The sequence below is a fragment of the Entelurus aequoreus genome, linkage group LG06, assembly GCF_033978785.1.
Source record: "Entelurus aequoreus isolate RoL-2023_Sb linkage group LG06, RoL_Eaeq_v1.1, whole genome shotgun sequence".
Taxonomy (NCBI): Eukaryota; Metazoa; Chordata; class Actinopteri; order Syngnathiformes; family Syngnathidae; genus Entelurus; species Entelurus aequoreus.
Window position 1 is genome coordinate 47,258,556 of NC_084736.1, and position 25,156 is coordinate 47,283,711.

The 25,156-nt window shown below is 39.1% G+C and overlaps 1 protein-coding gene across 1 annotated transcript in view; it reads right to left on the minus strand.

Annotated features, from left to right (window-relative positions):
• The window catches only part of thbs4a (thrombospondin 4a), a 48,415-nt gene that overhangs the window by 20,365 nt on the left and 2,894 nt on the right, over nucleotides 1–25,156 (minus strand). Inside the window, exons 2-13 of the mRNA XM_062050862.1 lie at nucleotides 14,029–14,226; nucleotides 13,720–13,967; nucleotides 13,547–13,649; nucleotides 10,583–10,674; nucleotides 8,502–8,553; nucleotides 5,986–6,167; nucleotides 5,786–5,923; nucleotides 5,640–5,720; nucleotides 5,417–5,569; nucleotides 5,106–5,210; nucleotides 2,927–3,034; nucleotides 2,698–2,857 (exon numbers count right to left, since the gene is read on the minus strand). Of these exons, the coding sequence (XP_061906846.1) occupies nucleotides 2,698–2,857; nucleotides 2,927–3,034; nucleotides 5,106–5,210; nucleotides 5,417–5,569; nucleotides 5,640–5,720; nucleotides 5,786–5,923; nucleotides 5,986–6,167; nucleotides 8,502–8,553; nucleotides 10,583–10,674; nucleotides 13,547–13,649; nucleotides 13,720–13,967; nucleotides 14,029–14,226 (1,620 nt within the window). The remainder of the gene's footprint in view (nucleotides 1–2,697; nucleotides 2,858–2,926; nucleotides 3,035–5,105; nucleotides 5,211–5,416; nucleotides 5,570–5,639; nucleotides 5,721–5,785; nucleotides 5,924–5,985; nucleotides 6,168–8,501; nucleotides 8,554–10,582; nucleotides 10,675–13,546; nucleotides 13,650–13,719; nucleotides 13,968–14,028; nucleotides 14,227–25,156) is intronic.

A 25,156-nucleotide genomic window follows, 5' to 3' on the forward strand; every position in this document is an offset into this window, starting at 1 on the left:
ACAGGAACACATTTATGCACTACTTTTCATTGAAACGCATCAACAGTGTACAAAACGGGCTATTTTCTGGCGCATTTAAAAATCAATAAACCCGCATCAGCAATGAAAACATATCTTATGTAGTACTGTCAAAATTAAAATTGCAAAAAACGTATTAAACGTGAAAAAATAAAGAAATCAAATATTTGAAGTCACAATTTGTAGCACCCATTCGACGCCGTATAAACCAGTGGTACCGCTCGTAGTCGGTTGATTCGAGTGGAAGTGGTGGGCATTTCCCGATTTCATCGCCGGGACAGCTGAGTTAGCTTCCGGGGTTGGCCGACATCGTCTTACAAGATGTAGTTTTTCTTTAAATATCCTTCTTGAAAATGGTCTTGCAAATATATATCTGCCACCTAATCAACGTTTTGCTCTCCTTCTTTGTGGGTTAAAAAAGTGAGTATACCGATATTCACTTTTTACTCACGATTTCTCTGCTAGCCCGGTATGACTACGGCGTAACACTTCCTGCTTTAGTAAATTGAAATTGCAACTTGTGATTGGATACTCACTTTGGAATGACAAGTGAGTATCCAATCACAGTCTCGTTAACATCAGGCTACCTAGATAGGCTACTGTCAACAACTTGTGATCTGATTGCTATCGCAACTGTCTATCAACTGTATGTGTTCTCAAATTCAGCCGCTAACGATCCAGGGTGTGGCTCTACTGATCTGCATAGCACCGCCGCGGCTCAAATCAGTGAATATCCAATCACAAGACGTGTAAATGTCCCGTTCAACGTAAGGCCATCTAGAAGGCCTTACTGACAACAACTCGTGATCTGATTGGCTATCGCAGTTATCTATCAACTGCATGTGCCGGTTCACTGACAGTGCATAGACGCCCACATTGTTGATTCTGAAGGCCCAGGGCAGATTTGGTACATCATGGCAACATAAGCTAGCTGAATTCTGATTGGATAAAAACTCTAACCTAAAAACAACAGCACTGGAAGGAGCATAATATGACATGAAGAGAATATGAATAATTTTAAATATTTAGGGAAAGTAAATAAAAAATTACTTTTATCTTTAATTACGATCATGATTTTTGGCTATGTTAGGCCAGCAGAGAAGGCCTTGTTGGCCCTGACGGCACACCACTGGACTACCCAATAACTAACTGATATTATGGGAAATGACTGCCAGATGCATTTTCACACGCAAAACATACTTGTTGGTGAAATCATCTGGACGCTATAGGTCCTGTTGCAAACAGCCCCTTTAAAGGCCTACTGAAACCCACTACTACCGACCACGCAGTCTGATAGTTTATATATCAATGATGAAATCTTAACATTGCAACACATGCCAATACGGCCGGGTTAGGTTAGTAAAGTGCAATTTTAAATTTCCCGCGAAATATTCTGCTGAAAACGTCTCGGTATGATGACGTTTGCGCGTGACATCACGGATTGTGCGGACATTTTGGGACACCATTTTGGCCAGCTATTAAGTCGTCTGTTTTCATCGCAAAATTCCACGGTATTCTGGACATCTGTGTTGGTGAATCTTTTGCAATTTGTTTAATGAACAATAAAGACAGCAAAGAAGAAAGCTGTAGGTGGGAAGCGATGTATTAGCGGCCGGCTGCAGCAACACAAACACGTAGAGAACTGGGACAACAGAGACTCTTACCAGGAGGACTTTGAGTTGGATACGCGCTACCGTGAGTACGCAGCTGCGGCTTCCAAACATTTGATCGCATAGCCCGTGCGTGCGTGCTGCTATGTGCATGTCACGTATGTAACTTTGAGGAAATATATGTGCTATATGAACTTTGCGGAGGTGAACGGTACTTTGGGCTGTGGGATTGAGTGTGTTGTGCGGGTGTTTGATTTGTGATGGCGGGTTATATGGACGGGAGGGGGGAGGTGTTTCTTATGCGGGATTAATTTGTGGCATATTAAATATAAGCCTGGTTGTGTTGTGGCTAATAGAGTATATATATGTCTTGTGTTTATTTACTGTTTTAGTAATTCCCAGCTGAATATCAGGTCCCACCCGCCTCTCACAGCATCTTCCCTATCTGAATCGCTTCCACTGCCCTCTAGTCTTTCACTTTCCTCATCCACAAATCTTTCATCCTCGCTCAAATTAATGGGGTAATTGTCGCTTTCTCTGTCCGAATCGCTCTTGCTGCTGCTGGCCATGATTGTAAACAATGTGCAGATGTGAGGAGCTCCACAACCTGTGACGTCACGCTACTTCCGGTACAGGCGAGGCTTTTTTTTATCAGCGACCAAAAGTTGCGAACTTTATCGTTGATGTTCTCTACTAAATCCTTTCAGCAAAAATATGGCAATATCGCGAAATGATCAAGTATGACACATAGAATGGACCTGCTATGCCCGTTTAAATAAGAAAATCTCATTTCAGTAGGCCTTTAACATCATTTTTTTCCACATAAAACAAGTTTATTTCAGTTGGTAATGTGTTGATGGTACAGTACGGCATGCATGTACCAGTTAAGGGGGATTGGACTTTTAAAAAATGGACATACGGTGAGAAACAGGGAACTAGTGGTATTCACATTCTTTTTTTTATTTTAACATGTTGGCTTTAAAAAGTCTTCTTGGGATCCAGTTATTCAACCGTCCAATTTCAAGCGACTCTATTAGAAAAATGACTCCCTGGAAGTACAGCCACTTACTGTCCCCGTCCATGTCGTCATCGCACTCGTCTCCCAGCCCGTCCTTGTCGGTGTCTCTCTGGGACGGGTTTACGACCGTTTTGCAGTTGTCACAGCCGTCGCCGTGGACGTCCTTGTCGCTATTCTTCTGGTCCACGTTAGGAACCAGCCAGCAGTTGTCCTGAAAGAGACGCAGCCCGGCTCAAACGCACCGCTGAGTAATGCTGGGTTGGGAAACGTGTTGGCGTACGTCTATGTTGATGATGCCATCGCTGTCGGCGTCGTCGTCGCAGGCGTCTCCTGTGCCGTCCCTGTCGGCGTCCTCCTGGCCGGAATTTGGTACGAACACACAGTTGTCCTGGGGACAACATAGAAACACACTCCCGTCATAAAAGTTTTACAGTCGTTCACTCAAAAGTGAGTACACCCTTGTTATTACATTGTTAAATGGAATAATAACAGATGAATAAAAAAAAAGTTTGTCCCTGTACCTTCCCTCCTGGTGAGGAGTTATTCCGTTAGATGGTACGGGGAACAAAGGAGTTTTTGCACTGTGACATTCTGGAAGCCATCTAAAAACTTTAAATTCAACTAACGTCAATATATGATTTGTTTTACCATTGTTTTGAATTTCTGTGTATATTGCAAAATATATTGGGTTTAAATTTGTCTTATTAGCAGGGCTGTGCTTAGGGCCCCACGATCCGTGGAGGGCCCAGTTTTGCGGGAAGAAGCACATGTTAATTTCAATAAATGACAGGGAGCTTCATATGTACGTAATTCTACCAGAAATATATTGCGAGCTCCTTCCTGCTCCGTCACTGAGAAGAAAAAAATTACAAATTTTCGCAGAAACTCCTATTAGTAGGGGTGTCAAAATAATCGATTTTTGAATGAATCGCGATTCTTATGTGTAATGATTCTCAATCAATTTGAAAAAATCCCCCCCCCCCCCCCCCCCAAAAAAAAATTACAGCCCTACTTATGGGTGTCCCGATCCAACATCAATACATATCACATCCGATATCAGCAAAAACACAATTATCGAATAATATCGGCTTGCATCTATTTGTTCAAAGCTGGACGGTTTGTTTTAGCAGCTACACAACAGCTAAGCACACAATTGCACACAAGCTAGACATGTGTAATAAGTGCCCCTAATTAAACAATATTGCAGTGTAAAACAGCACATTTGTCAATATAAACATTTATCAAATAAATATAGTTACATATTACATACAAAGTCTCCAAAGCAGAAGTATATTACAAAGTATCCAGTAACAAACGTGTCTGCATCATTCTAATTACTGCGACATGTGCTTGACCCAATTAATTCTTGAAGCCACAAGGTGTCGACAAAAGCAATTACCACTCACTTAAAGACAGTGTAAGTCCATTCTCGACGGTTAAAATGAAAAGGTTAGTGTTTTTTAATGCCTACCGTCACCTGATCAAGCCTTTTCTATAATACAAGTATATACTCTGATTTGTACTGATATTGTATTGGCTTAATAGCGATGCCGACCAATACTCAGGGCTTCAATATCGGCATCATATTGGTAGTGAAAAAGTTGTATCGGGACTAGGGATGGGCACCAATTAATTTTTTTTGAGACCGACTGAATCCCGCCGGTCCTACAACTTTTTCACAAATGCGCTAGCCTGATGCTAATTAACATTGTCTTTGCTAATAATATGCTACCAATGCTAATTGACAATTGTACATGGTATTTTTAACATCTTCAAATTTGTTAATGAAAACTACAAATCAGATGGATGTTGCAATCAAACAGCTGGTGCATGATAAGGACAATACTGATAGTATTAACACTTTGTAGGGCGCTACAAAAAACTATACACTACTGCCATCTAAAGTCTTGGACTTGCAACTGTGATTATAACTTCATGTCATGCCTGCAAATGATATTCAGAAATGTGATAATTAAAGAAGATACAACTGGATAGCAGTTATCATTATCAGCTATTTTTTTAAATGTTGCATTAAAAACAATATTTTATCATCAAAAACAATTGATATTTATTACCACACACAAAAGTACCAACAATTGATAGCATTGATTACAGGTATCAATCACCAAGAAACGGTACAAATGTTAATAAGCATCCTTAATCGAGACACCCCTAACTAACCCCTTACTTACTGCCCCTGTGGCGTGCAGCGTCAGCGTATCCCAGTCAGTTATGTGACAACAACATTTGCACTTAAAAAATATTATTGTACAATTGATTCCAATCATTCATTTTAGTGCATCAAACTAAATTCAAGTGTCATTAAAAAAATTATAAAAATGGTTTCATTTAAATGAAATTTTTTTCGGGGGAGCGGCCCTCAAAATAAAATTCTGCTTGGGGCCCCAGTTTAGCTAGGAGCGGCCCTGGGTAGGTATGAAATAGGAGACAGAACTAACCTTATTACAGTTGTTATCCTTGCACTCAAGACTACTGTCAGGATATGCATCGATGTCTGTGTCTTTTCCACACTTGTAGCCATTGCCTGCCCAGCCAACGCCACACTAAAACAAACACACACACACACACACACACACACACACACACACACACACACACACACACACACACACACACACACACACACACACACACACACACAAAGACACACACACACAAAGACAAAAGACGGCATGGACTTAGCATCAGTCGTTCCTCATAAAGGATTTAAGAATGGGCCGTAAAAGACACGATTCAATGCAGTCCTCACCACACAGCTGATGCTGCCGTCCATCTGCACGACACACTCGGCGTTGGCGTCACATGGGTTAGGCTGGCCATTAGGACACAGCCTGCTCCCCTGGCAGCCGCTCACCTGGTCCCCCGTAAAGCCATTTTTACAGTCCCCGCAGCGGAAGGAGCCCTAGAGAGCAGAGTGCGTGTGGTCACCGGTCCTACGGTCCCATATGGTGTGGCTTGTTTTTCACTCTCACTATAGTGTTGTAGCAGTGCGAGTTGGGGATGCAGCCTCCGATCTCAGGTGGGTTCAGGCACTCGTCTATATCCTCACACACCTCAAAGAGCAACCACAGTCATCATTTCTGCATAATTGACATTCTTCACATGCGGATGTGAACACCTGTTTGTCTGACTGAGCGTCGGATATTCCCATGCCGTTTATCTCCGGTCCTCTGTAGCCCAGAGGACATCTGCCACACCGGAACCCAGGTGCAGTGTTCTCACACCTCACACCGGGGAAACATGGGTCAAACTGGCACTGAGTGGCGACAAAGGTATCAGTGTCACTGCACACGTTGCAGATGTTGCATAACGCCGTACCTCGTCTATGTCGTCACAGTGCATGGCATCGCCCGTGTAGCCGTCAGGACAGGGGGCACACTTGTAGCCCCCCGATGCAGACGGCAGACACATGTCCTGTCGGAAACACGTCCCAGGTGGGCAGGAAGGAGACCCGGTGTGGCCCACAGGTGGACCTGGATTGGTCGGATTTCCACTGAGACCTGCATGCAAGTAGAGGTCAAATTCCAAACAGGCTCGTTGGAGCACGCCTGCAGAAACCTTGCTTTGTGCGCTCACACTGTCTTCGGTACCGGTACCAAAATATATTTTGATACTTTTTCAAACAAAAGGGACCACAAAAAATGTTTATTATTAAATCTTATGTCTTCACATTTATCGTTGGTTTTTTTTGTCAAAATGCATTCATTCTGCCTCTGATGTCTTTACACCGTGTCTGCTTGTAAGTACTTTGTATGTGTGCGTTGCCAACATAAACATTAAACTTATGTTTCTTTTTGCAATCAAAGAATGATTTTGCTATAAAATAAGATTCTAGGCAAACCACTCTTTTAGTAGTAACTAAGCAATCAAAGGCTTCTAATTTGGCTGCTGACATATGCAGTAACATATTGTGTCATTTCTCATTGTATTGTTTTGTCAAAATTATGAGGGACAAGCGGTAGAAAATTGATTATTAATCTACTTGTTCATTTACTGTTAATATCTTCTTATTTTCTGTTTTAACATGTTCTATCTGCACTTCTGTTAAAATGTAATAAACACTTATTCTTCTGTTGTTTGGATGCTTTACATGAGTTGTAGGTGATACCACACATTTTGGTATCAATCCAATACCAAGTAGTTACAGGATCATACATTGGTCATAGTTAAAGTTCTCCTGTGTCCAGGGACATATTTCCTGAGTTTATAAACTATAAAAAAAGAAAAGATTTTGAGATAATGAAAAATATTGATGTAATCATTGTATCGACTCGATACGGCTCTTGTACTTAGTAGTATCGTTACAGACAATGCATGTATTTGTTTACATTAAGGAGAGCCAGCTTGTTGTTAGCGGTTAGCTATTGTATCCTCCTACGGTGTGTAGTGAAGCATGTTTAGCTATTCCTCGTGCTGCAGGGATGATACTTGTAAGAAACTTACTTTATTCGTCACCATGGAGGCGAGGATTAGTGATTTAGAAGTAGCTAAAACACTGCCGACTGAGGATGGATGTTAGCCGCTAGCTAGCTAGGTTTTAAAGCACATGTCGAAGCTTCAGTGTTTATAGCTTCACATTTATCGTTTGTTTTTGAGCCAAAATGCGTTCATTCTGCCTCTCATGTCTTCACGTGTCTGCTTGTAAGTATTGTGTACGTGTGTGTTGCCAAACATGTGCCTCTGCTCTAGCAATGTCACGATGGCGCGCCGTAATGTCCGTAAATAAAAAACAAAAATAGTACTGGTTTCAGAGGCAGTATAGTACCGTTTATGATTCATTAATACTGCGGTACTTTATTAGTACTGGTACAACCCTACTTGGCTCAGATGAATTGTGCTCTGTGATACATTTGTACATATCATTTTTCTTTAAAATTAGTTAATGTTGCGCCACTCATGTTTTGTTGTGCGACCGATTTTGACTCTAAAAATGTAAATATTGTGCAAACGTTTATTCATTTCAGCAATTGAACCTCAAATGTGTAACTAATGTGTGATATGAACTGATTACATACAAAATAAAATATGTCAAGCCTTTTTCTGTTTTAATTTTGATGATCGTGGCTTACAGTTTTCGAAAACCCACATTTTTGGTAATTTTTAATTTGAAGTTTTCATAAGCTGTAAGTCATAATTGTCACGGCCCAGGCGCACCCCAGTGTGCATTCATCTGTGCGCTGCGCTGGGCGCACTTCCAAGAGCGCGCCAGTCGCGCGCCACTCCGGCTGCAGCAGGCGGCTGCGTTCAATCGGCTCAATCAGCAATCTACACATATATGTTTTCTCCCCCTCCGTGTTCATTTGTCTCGTGTTTCCTTGTCGTCTTCCAACAGCCTTTCTCCGTTTCTGCGTCACAAGCTGTGTGTCTCGTCTCCCCGTATTCCCTTTGGTTCCCTGGCTGCCGCTTGGATCTCGACCTTCCGCCTGGACACAGACTTTGACGCCTCGCCCCTGCCCACAGACCTCCGAGCCTGCCTTGCCCCCTCTGGGACTTCCGCACCTCGTTTAACACTACCGGTAACACACTACAGCTAATCTCTACACATAGTCACACACCACACACATTTTGGATTAGTTCACACACTCCATTTCTATTGTAATGTATAATAAATATAGAGTTAAAGATGTCCCCGCTGTATGTGCCGTCTTCTTCCCTGTACACACGTAACAATAATCATCAAAATTGTATCAAAAGAAGGCTTGAAATATCTTGAGTTGCATGTTATGAGTCTATGTGATGTATTAGTTTAACCTTGTAAATCTAATTGCTGGAATAAACATACCTTTGCGCAATATAATTTTTTTTTTGTTTCATACGTGTGTTGTTCCACTTACCACAAGCAAGACACTCTGCGATGGTGTTTCTCAGAAAATTGGTCTCTTTAATCTGGACACAAAAATAAATCATATTTTTTGTTGATAAATAGATAAAAAACAAATAACATTTGAAGAAAATAAAATAAAAATAAAAGAAGATGTGGATGTGTGGAGCCTAATTGTTATTTTGTGGTGAGCCATCAGATCAAAGTTTGGCTCCATGCCACGCCCACATCCTATGGCACAGTTTATCGTCGCCCATCTGTCGAGTATCTTGCATTTTAAATGCGTCTCTTGGAGGAGGTCGTTAAAGTACAACCCCTATTTTGAGCCTAAAAATAGCCGACCTGTTTATTTTCGAATATGGGTTCTTGAAACTTTTACGTCTCCGTCGATATTTGTGATGATACGTGAATCTGAGAGCAGGGGGTCATTTTTTCTAAATCTGAGTAATTTTTTTTACATTTTGTGTTCAGGCTCCCAAAAATATCAAATTTTTTTTAAAAAATGGTTGAGTTTTCAAGCATGTTAAGAACCTCATGAATGCAATCAAAGTGGGAGGACACTAATAAGGCCTTTGCAGCTGTTTGCTGCTCGGGCCCTAATAAAATAAAGATTTAAATAAAACCTAAACATTTACCAAAGTTTAGCCATCAGAGTATGTTGTGGACTCTTATGATGATGTTCAATTTTAATATTTTATTTAAAATTCTTTCATACAGCCAGGACGAAAGAAATTGTGAATTAGGGAGTTAATAGTTTATAAAAAATATACATGCATACTTTTTTTTGGCTCAGATCCTAAATGGAAATAGTAAACATGTTTTTTATTTTATTCTAACCCAAAGGTGTAAAAGTCCTTTTCACTGAGGGCCATATCGCAGTTCTGTTTGGCCCCAGAGGGCCAGAATTTTACTGTACATTTGTTTTTTTACTGTAAATAAAAAAACTGCACTTTTACAGTAAAATTTTGGCACCTGAGCTGCCAGTTTGTTTTTTGTTTTTTACCGCAAATCAACAACTGTAGATTTTTCGGTGTATTACTGTAAATGCGAAAACGCACCACAGTTTATTACAGTAAAAAAAAGTACAGTTTTTTTCAATTAGGGAAAAATGCTGTAAAAACCACAGTAACTTTCACAATTTTACCATGAAATCTATTGCTACTTTTACATTGCAGAATTTTGATGCATAACTTGCTTTGAAATCCTTATTAGTAGTATTTATTTCTATTAAAAAAATGGTTTGAATGTTTGATAATATATTTTTGCATAATTAGACAATATTTAAGTTAACATAATTTGCGATTACATGGAGTACATTTTTTTTTCTCCCAAAATAGAAAGAATTAATACATTTAGTAAAATGATACATATTATTTCCAGGCTTTCGAGGGCCAAATAAAACAAAGTGGCGGGCCACATCTGGCCCCCGGGCTTTGAGTTTGACACCTGTGTTCTAACCCTTTAAATGCCCATTTGACCTAATCATGTCAGTTTATTTTATTTGGGGAAAAAATGCTTAAAATGAGTCATCATCCATAGATAGTCCCATCTAATTTAAAACAGTAAATATGACAAATTGTACAATGTTTCTCCAAAATTAAAACCCTGAAATTAGAAACAGCAACAATTCATCAGATTACTTTTAATACTAATCTTACGTATATATTCACCCTAGTAAACGTAGCCCTTTAACATTCACTGTATGGATGATAACTCATTTTATCCACATTTTTCAAAATAAGAAAAACTGACATATCGGATGGGCATTCAAAGGGTTAAAATAAAAGTAGAAAAAATATGAATCCAAACATGTTCAAACACATTTTTTTCACACTTTTTCATCCTCTGTTGTTAATAAATTTGGAGGTTTCACAATGCCTTAAAAAACAAATTGTTCCAGCGACTCAGCATGTTGTTTTTTATGACAAGCTGTTGCTTTTCTTGCATAAGTTTCCTCCAAAGTAATCACCCTCCTCACCTTTAATGCCAAGTCAACACACACGAACTTAAAGGGTGTTTACATATTTCTATACCCACACATTCTGCGTATGTTTCATGCGACACATTCCAAGCCAGACATACGCAGCAAGTTACCTGCTCGTTGAGCAGCGCCTTCATCTCAGCCACCATGACCCTTAACTCCTGCATGGTGGTCTGCTCCTGAGCGCCCCTGCCTGCCTGGAAACCTGAGAACATGACACGAAGAAGGCCATGACACCATGTATCTTTTCGCCTGACTACATACAGTGTAGTGTAGGGTTGTCCAGGTACCAATATGTTGGTACCGGTACCAAAATGTATTTCGATACTTTTCTAAATAAAGGGGGACCAAAAAAATGGCATTATTGGCTTTATTTTAACAACAAATCTTAGGGTACATTAAACATATGTTTCTTATTGCAATTATGTCCTTAAATAAAATAGTGAACATACTAGACAACTTGTCTTTTAGTAGTAAGTAAGTAAACAAAGGCTCCTAATTAGTCTGCTGACAAATGCAGTAACATATTGTGTCATTTATCATTCTATTATTTTGTCAACATTATGAGAAATAAGCTGTAAAAATGGATTATTAATCTATTTGTTCCTTTACTGTTTATATCTAGTTATTTTCCGTTTAAACATGTTCTATGTACACTTCTGTTAAAATGTAATAATCACTTATTCTTCTGTTGTTTGATACTTTACATTAGTTTTGGATGATACCACAAATCCGATACCAAGTAGTTACAGGATCATACATTGGTCATATTCAAAGTCCTAATGTGTTCATTTACATATTTCCTGAGTTTATAAACATAATATAAAATTTTTTTAAAAGGGAAAAAGATTTTGTGACGATAAAAAATATTGATGTAAACATAACAGTATCGACTAGATACACTCTTGTACTTGGTATTATTACAGTGGATGTCAGGTGTGGATCCACCCATGGCATTTGTTTACATTCAGGCACGCTAGCTTTTGTTAGCGGTGATGCTGATGAGCTATTGTATCCTCCTACGGTGTGTAGTGAAGTATGTTTAGCTATTCCTCGTCCTGCAGGCATGATACTTGTGAGAAACTTACTTTATTCGTCACCATGGAGGCGAGGATTAGTTTACTTGTTTACTTCCGACTCAGTCAGTTGTCATTTGTTCAACTTTTTTACTAGTGGGATTACTCAAGGTTCCGTTTTAGGTCCTCTCTATTTCATCATTTGGGCTTTTCAACTGGTAGCCTGCGAATTCACTTAAAAAAAAACCTTGGGAGACACTTTAGAGGCAAAACACTAGACTACTAACAGGTATAAAAGAAAGGGCATCTCTATCCTCCTTCAAAACCGCAATAAAAGTTCACCTCCAGGCAGCTACAACCCTAAACTAACACCCGGATTGTTAATAAACCAATGTAAACAATCAAATGCAGATACTTTTTCTTATGCCTTCTGATCTCTCTCTCTCTCTCTCTCTCTCTCTCTCTCTCTCTCTCTCTCTCTCTCTCTCTCTCTCTCTCTCTCTCTCTCTCTCTCTCTCTCTCTGTCTCTCTCTCTCTACTTGCTGTACATATCCTACCAAGTCAGACCTACACTGTTCCAATATACATTTCTCTGTTCTCAATTGTTGATGACTGATGATAACAACCAAACCTAACCCCCCCTCCCCCCCTCCACATCCCGGATTGTAAATAATGTAAATAATTCAATGTGATTATCTTGTGTGATGACTGTATTATGATGATAGTATATATCTGATAGTATATATCTGTATCATGAATCAATTTAAGTGGACCCCGACTTAAACAAGTTGTCATAGAGATGATCTTTGACTGGCTTTATTGCAGAAGGTCCTCAAAACCCGCAAAGCGCTCCTGTAAAACTGACGAAATAAATAGACCAAAATCACGTTCCACCTTGTATACGCAATAACAGTCGGACATTAAACATTTCTCCACAAAACTGAAAAAGTGGCTGAAGGAAAATCAGAAGTGTGAGCACTAGAATTGGGTGTAGTATGCACAGAAGGGGCCAAGTATTTTTTATGTATTTTTATTTTGTACATGTCTTAATTTGTATGTGTTTTTCACTTTTCTCAACTTTTTCTTTAAAAGCTTAACCAGGGACGAGGGTTGCAAATTAGCCTGTGGCTAGAAGTCTTATGTATTTGGTGTCACGTGCGGGGGGTCGCAGCTCACTGCGAGGTTTGTTCTCCCGGGATGCAAAACTGACAACTCCGGACGAAAGCGTGAAGGTAGGACTTGATTTATTCTGCACAAATCATCCAACTACCAAAATACAGGCAAAACAACAAAAGAAAAGCGTGCCGATCGCACAGGAAGCTAGGGCAACAACTTAGCACAGGGATCAAGAATCGAGAACAGGAATAAACAAATCTTACTTGACATTAGCGTGAAGCAAACAATGAAGCCAGGACGATTGACCGGAAAAGGCAGGCTTAAATAGAGTCTCTGATGAGCAACAGGTGAGCGTCCCGAATGCAAGAGGCAGGTGAAAATCATAAGTAACCGTGGTGACTAAACTCAAACAGGAACTGAAGGAGTCCAAAACAAACAGAAAACACAAAACATGATCCGGACCACGGATCATGACACTTTGACATCGGTTACCTATGGCTAGCAATGTTTCATTGTACTGTCCCTGTCAAATAAATAAATAAATAATACTAATAATGAAAGGAGAAGTACGATCCTTTGCTTTCCCCGTTATTTTTTCATGATATTATGAAAAAAATCATGTTTGTCGTAAAAACAGGGTGATTGACCTGTCAGTGGCCTTGTGCTTAGAGTGTCCGCCCTGAGGTTGTGAGTTCAAACCCCGGCCGAGTCATACCAAAGACTATAAAAATGGGACCCACGCATCAAGGGTTGGAATTGGGGGTTAAATCACCAAAAATGATTCTTGAGCGTGGCCACCGCTGCTGCTCACTGCTCCCCTCACCTCCCAGGGGGTGGAACAAGGGGATGGGTCAAACGCATCATGGTACTTTATTGACACAATACCGTTAGAACATAGTTAAAAAATCTATTTCAAGTAAGAAGTATTTGAGATTTTGTTCTCACTCAACAACTGCAGAGGTTCAGTCTGATCCAGGCTGCAGTCCTGCAGCGTTGCCACATTGTCGATGGTGTCGTCGATCACCAGCTTCATGTCGGTCAGTTTACCCTAAAAAAGATTAGAAAACATAAGCCAATGTGTTTTTTTTCCCAACAATGCATATCCATGTAGCCCCCACCTGCCCGCTTGACTTCAGAGTCCGAAGCGCCACCGAGTTAGACCCAGGCGGCAGAGACCCGAAGGCGGCCGGGAGGTCCTCCAAGGTGTGCGCCAACCTGCAGTCCACGTAGACGTTGAGACGAGGCGGGCCGCGATTCAGACCGCTGGCGTGCAGCATCACGTGGTGGTCCTTGCCGTCGGCCAAGGAGGCGTGGTTGAAACTGGTGGTGGCGAATCTACCGTCGGCCTTCTGGTACCTCAGGGTGACTTGACACGGACAAGATGTTGAAACACCAGCGGCTGGAAATCGAGTAAACGTGCGACTCACTCTTGCTCAACTTGGCCTGCACGTTGAGTTCCAAGTACTTGCTGTTTTCCCTGGGATTAAAGACGCTGTAGAGTGAGGTGGGGGCCTTGTGTGTGAGGCGGAAGGAGGACAGCAGGAAAGCCTCGTTTCGCCCTTTGTTCTTCAAGCTTCCTTGCAGCAAGTCTGGTAGGCAGTCAGACGACGTCAGAAGGTCGTAAACTAGCGCGGGGGAAAAGCAACGAGACCATACCTGTCTTTTAGTATCCCATTCTAATCTTGAATACCTGACAAGAGAAGCCAATGAAGAACTGTTCCATATTTACCGTATTTTCTGGACTATAAGGCGCACTTAAAATCTTTTTTTTTCTCAAAACTCGACAGTGCGCCTTTTAACCTGGTGCGCCTAATGTACGGAATAATTCTGGTTTTGCTTACCGACCTCAAAGCTATTTTATTTGGTACATGGTGTAATGATAAGTGTGACCAGTAGATGGCAGTGAAACATAAGAGATATGTGTAGACTGCACTATGATGGCAATATGACTCAAGTAAAGAACACCAACAATTTATATGTTCCATTAAAAATGTTTACATGCGGCGCTCAAAAATCTATCAAAATGTTTTAGTACGACTTTGGTAAGCTATGAAGCCACACCGCTTGATGGATTGTCGGCGCATTAAACATATGAGTATTATTATGGTGTGTGTATAAGGTAAGACATATTATCTGGCGTTTTGTTTCGCAATATTATGCAATAGCAACTTTTCTTACCTTCTGGTACCTGCTGATCTGTATTTGGGATCTGCATAAATCCTGAAAAATTGTGCGCGTGCGCCTTTGTAGTCGATAAGCGTCTTCTTTTTCTCTATCTTCTTGTTATGTGACATTCATCCTCCGCTGTTGCCATTTCTAATATAAAGTAGTGTAATGATTCCCGGGCGTGGCCACCGCTGCTATTCACTGCTCCCCTCGCCTCCCTGGGGGTGATCCAGGGTGATGGGTCAAATGCAGAGAATAATTTCGCCACACCTAGTGTGTGTGACAATCATGGGTTCTTTAACTTAACTTTAACTTAAAGTTCTTACTTATATTTGTCAGTAAACTCGCCATTACACACGGCGCCCAAAAATCTATCAAAATGTTTTAGTACGACTTTGGTAAGCTATGAAGCCACACCGCTTGATGTGCTTCAACATGCCAGTATTATTACAAAACATACCGGTGTAGTGAGTTTACATTATTCACCCAAGGAACTTTAGTTATTAGAGTTCTGGTCGGACGTTTTTTCACGGGACACATTTCCGATGTTGTTGTTTGCGGATGAGGAGATGCTACTGCGTTATAGATTTAAGTAAAGTCTGAATGTCATTAAGACAGTTAGCTCCATCTTTTGACACTTCTTCCACTCCCGTCCTTGCACGCTACACCGCTACAACAAAGATGACGGGGAGAAGACGCTGTCGAAGGTGAGCCATGTAAATAAGACCGCCCACAAAACGGTGCATCCTGAAGCGACTGTCAGAAAGCGACTTCAAGATGATCTGTAAAACATCATCTATGCCAAAAAAACACCATTACATGTTATGTAGACCACAAGGAAGTGTTTTCCATTTAGAAAAAAATTATAATAAAATGACTCCTTTAATGCGCCCTATAATTCGGTGCGCCTTTTATATGAAATAAGATCAAAAATAGACCATTTATCGATCAGTGCGCCTTACAACCCGGTGCTCCCTATGGTCCGGAAAATACGGTAATCACTTAAAAATAATAAACGCTCGTCTTTTCTCACTTAAAAATGTTACGAAGTCGGTTCCTTGTGTTAAAAAAATGGCAAAATCATCAAATCATAAGGTTTGCGCATTTTGGCGTGAGCTTCAACACAGTTTTGGATGCCTCTGTTTGCGGGGTTTTGCAGTCTGGCAACGTTGTGATGTCCCAGCGAGGTGGATGTACTTATATGGGCATTAAGTAAAGCAATCAGTCAGAGGGGGAGGAGCTTGCATCAGGCTGTGAGATTAATAAGGCTGTAACTCGTCGGGAACGAGTTACAGTGGAACCTCGATTTACAAAACACTCTTTTGTGAAATGTTTTAATTATAAACTTATAGATCGAGCCAAATATACCTGTGTGTGCGAACCACCTCCCTGCGGGTATACTTTTAAGAGTCATATATTTTGTTACTTTAACCTATTTTACTAGCATGCTAATGTTATTAAGCTAGCTTTTGAGCTAATCTATAGCTCAGTGAAAATATTTTTGTTACTTCACATATGCTTACTGTTAGCATATGTTAACAATTGGCATTTTATCATGTTAACGTTAGGATGATAGTTTTTTGTTTGTTTTTTTAGCTAATTTTGCAGGTTTACACCTCAGAGGTAAATATTTTGTTTTTTCACGTATGTTAACTGTTATGTAAACTGCATAAGGTAGCATGTTACCTTTTTTACTTCAGTTTGCAGAGCTAAAAAACATCTAAGACGCCAACATTTCGTTACTTGACTCTGTCTTGCTAGCATGCTAATGGTAATACACTAGTTTTTGAGCTAATTTTAGAGGTATATAGCTCAGTCAAATATTTGTTTTATTTCACTCATGCTAACTGTTTGCATCTTATGGTTTTTTTTTTAGCAAATGTTAAAGGCTCAGAGTCAAATATTGTTTTTTCTGTTAGCATTCTATCATGTTAACGTTAACAGGCTAGCTTTTTAGTTAATTTTGTAGGTATACCTACTTCTCTAATTCCCATTCTTTACATGCTAATGTTTGCATGCTAGCTTTTTTTTTATACTTATTTTGCAGAAATACATCTAAGAGTCATATATTTTCTTACATGACTCTATTTTACTAGCATGCCAATGTTAATATGCTATCTTTAGAGCTAATATATTTCTCTGTCATTTTTTTTTTTTACATCACGCATGCTAACTTATAGCATGCTAGCTTTTTAGTTAATTTTACAGATACACTTCAGAGTCAAATATTTTCTTAATTCCCATATGTTAACTCTTTACATGCTTTAGAGCAGGGGTGTCCAAACGTTTACCACTGAGGACCGCACACTGAAAAATCAAAGCAAGCGGGGGCCATTTTGATATTTTTTATTTTAAAAACCAATACAATATATGTATAAAAAAGATACATTTAGGCCTCCACTCAGACTTGAACCCGGGGACCCCTAAAGGTTTTGGTCCAAAAAAATATTACAAATGTGTCATTATTTAGTATTATTATTATTATTATTATTATTCAAGGTTTAAATCTCTAGATCAACATTAGGTCTATCTGTCAATATAATGCTTTTAAAGATTTAAGTTGTATGCCATTTTTGTCAAGGAAAACCGTGTTTTTTTATGGAAAAAAACACAAAATATGCAATATTTTCCCCGAGTAAAATGTTAAAGTGGAATATTTGAGATTATATAATAATTGGAGTCTTAAAAAGGTCAATAACTCATAACAACATTGATTTTAATTCATTATTTTTTGGAGCAATGACACTTAAAAAAAAAAAAGTCCCACTAAAATTATTGGGGATCCAAAAGGGTACTGCTCAGTAAAGTTTAAAAAAATAAATCCAACATTTTTTTTTAACTTTTACCACAATAGTCTCAAGATCAACTTCAGATCTATCCATCAATTATAAGTTTTATTATTGTTTTTGTTTTTTGTTTGTTCGTTTTAGGCCCTTCTTTAAAAAACTTTGTTTTTTAAATGGCAACCAAAAAATATGCAACATTTTCCCCCCAAAATATCTCAAAGTGGAATATTTACTGTGAAGTAAATGGAGCCTTGAATAGGTCAATAATTCATAATGACATAGATTTTGATTCATTATTATTTTTTCAAGAAAGAAACAGCCTGCATGGCAGCTTTGTGTTATTAGAGTAAATAATGCAACATTTTCTTGTTACATTTCACCTGTTTGCTCTTTTATACCACTTTTTATGTTTTTTATTTTTTTTTCATCATATTTTTAGAATGTGCCGTGGGGCCGTTAAAAAATTACCTGCGGGCCGCAAATGGCCCCCGGGGCGCACTTTGAACACCCCTGCTTTAGAGCTAATATATTGCTTAGTAAAAAAATGTTACATACATGTATGCTAACTGATAGCATGCTAGTTTTGTAGTTAATTTTGCAGGTACACCTTTGAGTCAAATATTTTGTTAAATTCCGTATGTCAACTCTTATCATGTTAAAGTTAGCTGTTTTGGCTCCTTCAGGAATACATTTAAGAGTCATATATTTTGTCACATGACTCTATTTTACTAGCAGTTTAATGTTCATATGCTAGCTTTTGACCTAATATATGTAGCTCAGTCAAAGATGTGTCTATTATATATTTCCCATATATTAAATATTAGCATGTTATCATGTTGACATTAGAATGCTATTTTATTTTTGTAGCTAATTTTGCAGGTATACACCTATCAGTCAGTTATTTTGTTATCGTATGTTAACTGTTAGCATATTAAAGTTAGAATGCTAGCTTTCTTATCTCATTTTACAGGTATGCTAAGAGTCAAACATGTTGGCACTTGCTAGCATGCTAATGTTAATATCAAATGACATCAAACTTTATTTATGTAGCACTTTTCATACACAGGCAAGTGGCAAACAAAACATGGCATTCACTCGATTTTGGGCACATGTTACCAGAGGTGTGGACTCGAGTCACATGACTTGGACTCGAGTCAGACTCGAGTCATGAATTTGATGACTTTGGACTCGACTTGACAAAATGTAAAGAGACTTGCAACTCGACTTAGACTTTAACATCAATGACTTGTGACTTCACTTGGACTTGAGGCTTTTGACTTGACATGACTTGCTACTTTCTCTAAAACCCAAAGATTAAAAAGTTATTTGGGGAGCGCGCCGCTCCGTATTTTTCCTTTTCTTCGTCTGTGTCTATCAGCGTGTTGTTCCTGTCAGCGTGTGTGCTCTCAGTACAACAGCCAATCAAATTAGATCTATGCTGTTTTCATCCCACAGCACTCATCCAATCAAATTGCAGGACAACCAATGAAGAAGAATTGTCAAACAACACGCCAGTGAGAAACATTTATGCCAAAGTTAATTTCGTTCGGGTATTAAAACTACGACTTGGTCAACAAAAAACGAATTGCCCTATGCAAATCATGCAGTTCGAATATTATAGACGGAGACGTAACAACTTCCAACTTCGTTCGACATTTGAAGATGCACAAAGAAGGGTACATTTTGAATGTAAGCTAACGTTTATTGGCTAAGTAACGTGACTTTTATTTGCTGTGTAGTTAAACCAGTGAGGCTGTAAACTCACTGCTAACGTTATAACCATAGACATCTTATAAGGGTACGCAGCATCGAGCGCTACTGCCTTCAGGCGCAGACGAGACGCGGGGCCGCCATCTTGGAGTGGTGATCCGCTCCACTCAGTGCAATTCATTTGGCAGGAGCAATGAACTGTCAGCGCATTTAATTCATCTTACCTCACTGAATACCACTGATTTTCACGCGCTTTTTTTTTTGTATATGTGTAGCTATGATAAAGGACACATGTTTTGGCGTGTTTTATTATTCATAGTTTGCTTAACAGTAATATAATATTCTTATACGCTATAAGTGACCAGACGTCCGAGATCAAAACTGGGGATATAATCCCAGAGAAAGGGGAACAAAACGGTCATCTATTTTTAAATTGAAGAAACAATATGATTAGGTTATATATATATGCGTATATCCTACATAAACAATGTATGAATACATTAGATATCTATATATCTTATAGACTGTATCTCTGTTGCTGCAGCAACAGAGAGTTTATTCTGTCTTGACACTTTGTATTGATATTTTGTATTACATTCTTCCCTTAAATGATCATGTTTACAGTCATTGTTTTATATGTATTTTTTATGTATGTCGCTTTGGATAAAAGCGTCTGCCAAATACTTCAACATAAACATATATAAACACCTGAAAGTCTTTATATCAGCTAAAACCACCAATCTGTTTCACTGGATTCAGAATAAAACCAAATTCTGTCTTACCCAACAATGTTAGTATTTTAATATTGTTACTTGAAGACTTATTCCTGGTTACAATTATACTGTTATGAAAGTATTGTCTTATATTTTGCCTAAAATGAGAATGCATCATAATCAGTGGCGGCTGGTGAATTTTGTTTTAGGTGGGGCTGAAAGTTTGTAAACCAAACCCCTGTAAGGGGGTCATCCTCCCCCAGAAGATTTATTTGTGATTTTCACATACATATATTGAAGATCTTTGCTCCTTCTCAACTCTGTGGTAATATTATTTTCATAAAATACAACCAGTAGTACATTAATGTTAAATCTTACTTGTGAGAAGTAATCACCCGATTCCTATTTTCAACAGTCCGCTCATTTGAGTAGGAAAACGCTGAACACCATCTTTGTTTTCTACCTGTCAACTGTCAGTTTAGGCTGCTCGCCGGCTCCTCATCACCACTTCAAGATGGCGGCCAAATTGCTCGTGTCAAAGCAGCCAATGCTGCGTCTACATATAAGATGTCTATGGTTATAACGTCATTGCAAACACGGCAATATGTTGCGTCCACTGCAGTTCGCTACCTTATTCATATTTTTTGTCAAGTGATTTTTTTTAAGCAGGGCTGCATGAGGTACCTACACTTAACGTTACGTTAGTCAATGTATCACACACAGTAACGTAACGTTAGACGGCGATCAGCAGCACCGCATATTTTAGCCACCTACAAAAACAAACATAGTCAAAAAAAGGTCAGTAAAATGTATACTATCTTAAGAATATGTGTACATATTGCATAGGGCCCTGACATCTAAAAAGTACAACTCTGTTCATTGTTTTGTTCATGTATTTGTTATGTTTTTCATGTGTACGCACACATCAACACACATACAGTATGAGATGAGATCAATGAGATAAGGTAAGAACAGGATAGAAACTGCTGTGGAAATAGTTACAATGCAATATGCCATGGAAATACAATGTTAACACTTTTGTGCAAATAAGTACAGTTGCACATGTTTTTTCAAATGTGTTTATTCTGTAAAGGAATTAGTTAAATGTTTAAAATGACTGGATAATAGTGCTATTATGAAGTGCAATGTCAGCACTATTTTTTTTCCTGCAATTTCAAATGCACTTGTTTTAATAAATAAATACAGCGTTTTAAAAGCATACACAATCTGTGTAAATATATTAGTCTGTGGTTAAAAGGACTTGAAAGGACTCGAAATTCAAAATGCAGGACTTGGGACTTGACTTGAGACTTTCCAGTCTTGACTTTGGACTTGACTCGGGACTTGCCTGTCTTGACTCGGGACTTGACTCGAGACTTGAGGGCAAAGACTTGAGACTTACTTGTGACTTGCAAAGCAATGACTTGGTCCCACCTCTGCATGTTACAGACATACAGCTCAGTCAAATGTTTTGTTACTTCACGCCAGCTGACTGTTTGTATTTAATGGTGAGCATGCTAACTTTTTAACACATTTTGCAGGTCTGTACTTTTGTGTTATAATAGCATTTTCTTTTTTTTTGCTCATATTACAGATACACCAACGGTGTCAAATTCATTTTAGATCGGGGACAACTTCTCCCAAGTGGGCCGGACTGGTAAAATCACGACACGATAACTTACAAATCAAGACAACTTCAGATAGTTTACTTTGTTTAAAAATATTACAAGCACATTCTGAAAATGTACAATTCCTAATGTGTTGGGGGTTTTTTTACACTTACATGTTGCGGCCTTTATTTGTCGTTATTTATACTTTCTGAATAAATTATGTGACAGTATTCATCTGTGTTCATTTTCAATCAATCAAGATAAAAAAATAATATCAAAATCAAATTACAGGATGTTATTTATGTACCGTATTTTCCGCACTATAAGGCGCACCGGATTATAAGGCGCACCTTCAATGAATGGCCTATTTCAAAACTTTGTTCATATATAAGGCGCGCACCGCATTATAAGGTGCATAGAGTAGACGCTACAGTAGAGGCTGGGGTTACGTTATGCATCCATTAGATGGAGCTGCGCTAAAGGCAAATAGTGATTGTACTGACACTTCTACTTGCTGCTCTCTGTTCAACAACCCACTGTTCGAGTTTGTCCTCCAACTGTAGCCATCTCGCTTTGTTCCCTCGGAAACTGTTTAGTCTTCTTTACTTGGCGCAGGTCATCATGTTGCTTCCTCCACTTCCGCACCATTGATTTGTTAATGTTAAATTCTCTCGCTGCTGCTCTATTCTCGTGTTCTACTGCGTGACTGATCGCCTTGAGTTTAAACTCTGCGTCGTAAGCGTGTCTCTTAATAGGAGCCATTTTTGGGTCTTTACATAAAGTTTAGGTCTCGCATCTACGGGACTTCATTTTCCCCCGTAGAAGAAGAACTTCTTCTTCTACGGTAAGCAGCCGTAGAAGGGGGAAAATTAAGTCGGCGTAGTTACCGTAGATGCGAGACCTGTTGTGGCTCAATATTGGTCCATATATAAGGCGCACCGGATTATAGGGCGCACTGTCAGCTTTTGAGGAAATTGGAGCTTTTTAGGTGCGCCTTATAGTGCGGAAAAAACGGTAGTTTGCTAATTTTCCTCGACTGGTGCACTAACATCATGTGTTTAATTTTTTTTACATATGTAGCATCAAAGATACAAAGAATTGCTATTGTGACATCTAGTGCAGTGGTTCTCAACCTTTTTTCAGTGATGTACCCCCTGCGAACATTTTTTTAAATTCAAGTACCTCCTAATCAGAGCAAAGCATTTTTGGTTGAAAAAAAGAGATAAAGAAGTAAAATACAGCACTATGTTATCAGTTTCTGATTTATTAAATTGTATAAAAGTGCAAAATATTGCTCATTTGTAGTGGTCTTTCTTGAACTATTTGGAAAAAAAGACATAAAAATAACTAAAAACTTGTTGAATAATAAACAAGTGATTCAATTATAAATAAAGATTTATACACATAGAAGTAATCATCAACTTAAAGGCCACTGAAATGATTTTTTTTTTATTTAAACGGGGATAGCAGATCCATTCTATGTGTCATACCTGATCATTTCGCGATATTGCCATATTTTTGCTGAAAGGATTTAGTAGAGAACATCGACGATAAAGTTTTGGTCGCTGATAAAAAAAGCCTTGCCTGTACCGGAAGTAGCGTGACGTCACAGGTTGAAGGGCTCCTCACATTTCCCCATTGTTTACACCAGCAGCGAGAGCGATTCGGACCGAGAAAGCGACGATTACCCCATTAATTTTTGCGAGGATGAAAGATTTGTGGATGAGGAACGTGAGAGTGAAGGACTAGAGTGCAGTGCAGGACGTATCTTTTTTCGCTCTGACCGTAACTTAGGTACAAGGGTTCATTGGATTCCACACTCTCTCCTTTTTCTATTGTGGATCACGGATTTGTATTTTAAACCACCTCGGATACTATATCCTCTTGAAAATGAGAGTCGAGAACGCGAAATGGACATTCAAAGTGACTTTTATCTCCACGACAATACATCGGCGAAGCACTTTAGCTACGGAGCTAACGTGATAGCATCGGGCTTAACTGCAGATAGAAACAAAAGAAATAAACCCCTGACTGGAAGGATAGACAGAAAATCAACAATACTATTAAACCAGGGACATGTAACTACACGGTTAATGCTTTCCAGCCTGGCGAAGCTTAACAATGCTGTTGCTAACGACGCCATTGAAGCTAACTTAGCTATGGGACCTCACAGAGCTATGCTAAAAACATTAGCTATCCACCTACGCCAGCCAGCCCTCATCTGCTCATCAACACCCGTACTCACCTGCGTTCCAGCGATCGACGGAGCGACAAAGGACTTCACCCGATCATCGATGCGGTCGGCGGCTAGCGTCGGATAGCGCGTCTGCTATCCATCTCAAAGTCCTCCTGGTTGTGTTGCTGCAGCCAGCCGCTAATACACCGATCCCACCTACAACTTTCTTGTTTGCATTCTTCATTGTTCATTAAACAAATTGCAAAAGATTCACCAACACAGATGTCCAGAATACTGTGGAATTTTGCGATGAAAACAGAGCTTTTTGTATTGGATACAATGGTGTCCGAATACTTCCGTTTCAACGATTGACGTCACGCGCATACGTCATCATACATAGACGTTTTCAACCGGAAGTTTCGCGGGAAATTTAAAATTGCACTTTATAAGTTAACCCAGCCGTATTGGCATGTGTTGCAATGTTAAGATTTCATCATTGATATATAAACTATCAGACTGCGTGGTCGGTAGTAGTGGGTTTCAGTAGGCCTTTAAAGTGCCCTCTTTGGGGATTGTAATAGAGATCCATCTGGATTCATGAACTTAATTCTAAACATTTCTTCACAAAAAAAGAAATCTTTAACATCAATATTTATGGAACATGTCCACAAAAAATCTAGCTGTCAACACTGAATATTGCATTGTTGCATTTCTTTTCACAGTTCTTTTTGACAGACATTTTAGTGAGGGTCAAACCATCATGGCATGGGGGAAACTCTGGGTTTATGGTAATGAATGGAATAGCCTACTTGATTTGATGTTCAGTTTATGAACTTACATTCATATTTTGTTGAAGTATTATTCAATAAATATATTTATAAAGGATTTTTGAATTGTTGCTATTTTTAGAATATATTTAAAAAATCTCACATACCCCTTGGCATACCTTCAAGTACCCCCAGGGGTACGCGTACACACATTTGAGAACCACTGATCTAGTGGACACAATTAGAACAGCAGTTTCTTTCATTCAAAAATTTCGGCTTATTTTTATATTTTCATCGCGCGGGCCTAACGTTTGACACCCCTGCTATACACCTAAGGGTCATATATTTTGATATATGACGCTAGCTGGCTAGTGTGCTAATTGCTATTTGTAACTATGATTCCTTTGCTTGCTGAGATCCTAATAAATGGTGATATAGGTAATTTTTTTCTCCCTATGTGCAAATGAGTGAGTGACTTTATGATGTGTGACAGGGTGTCCATATGTGAGCATGTGACCAAAGTAAACATGTGAGGGGACTGATTGTGTTTATACCCTGCTGTCTTTTATAGAGTGATGGACTGAAGTTGCCGAAAGGAACCGCAGCAGCAGCCAATTCTTTCCACTG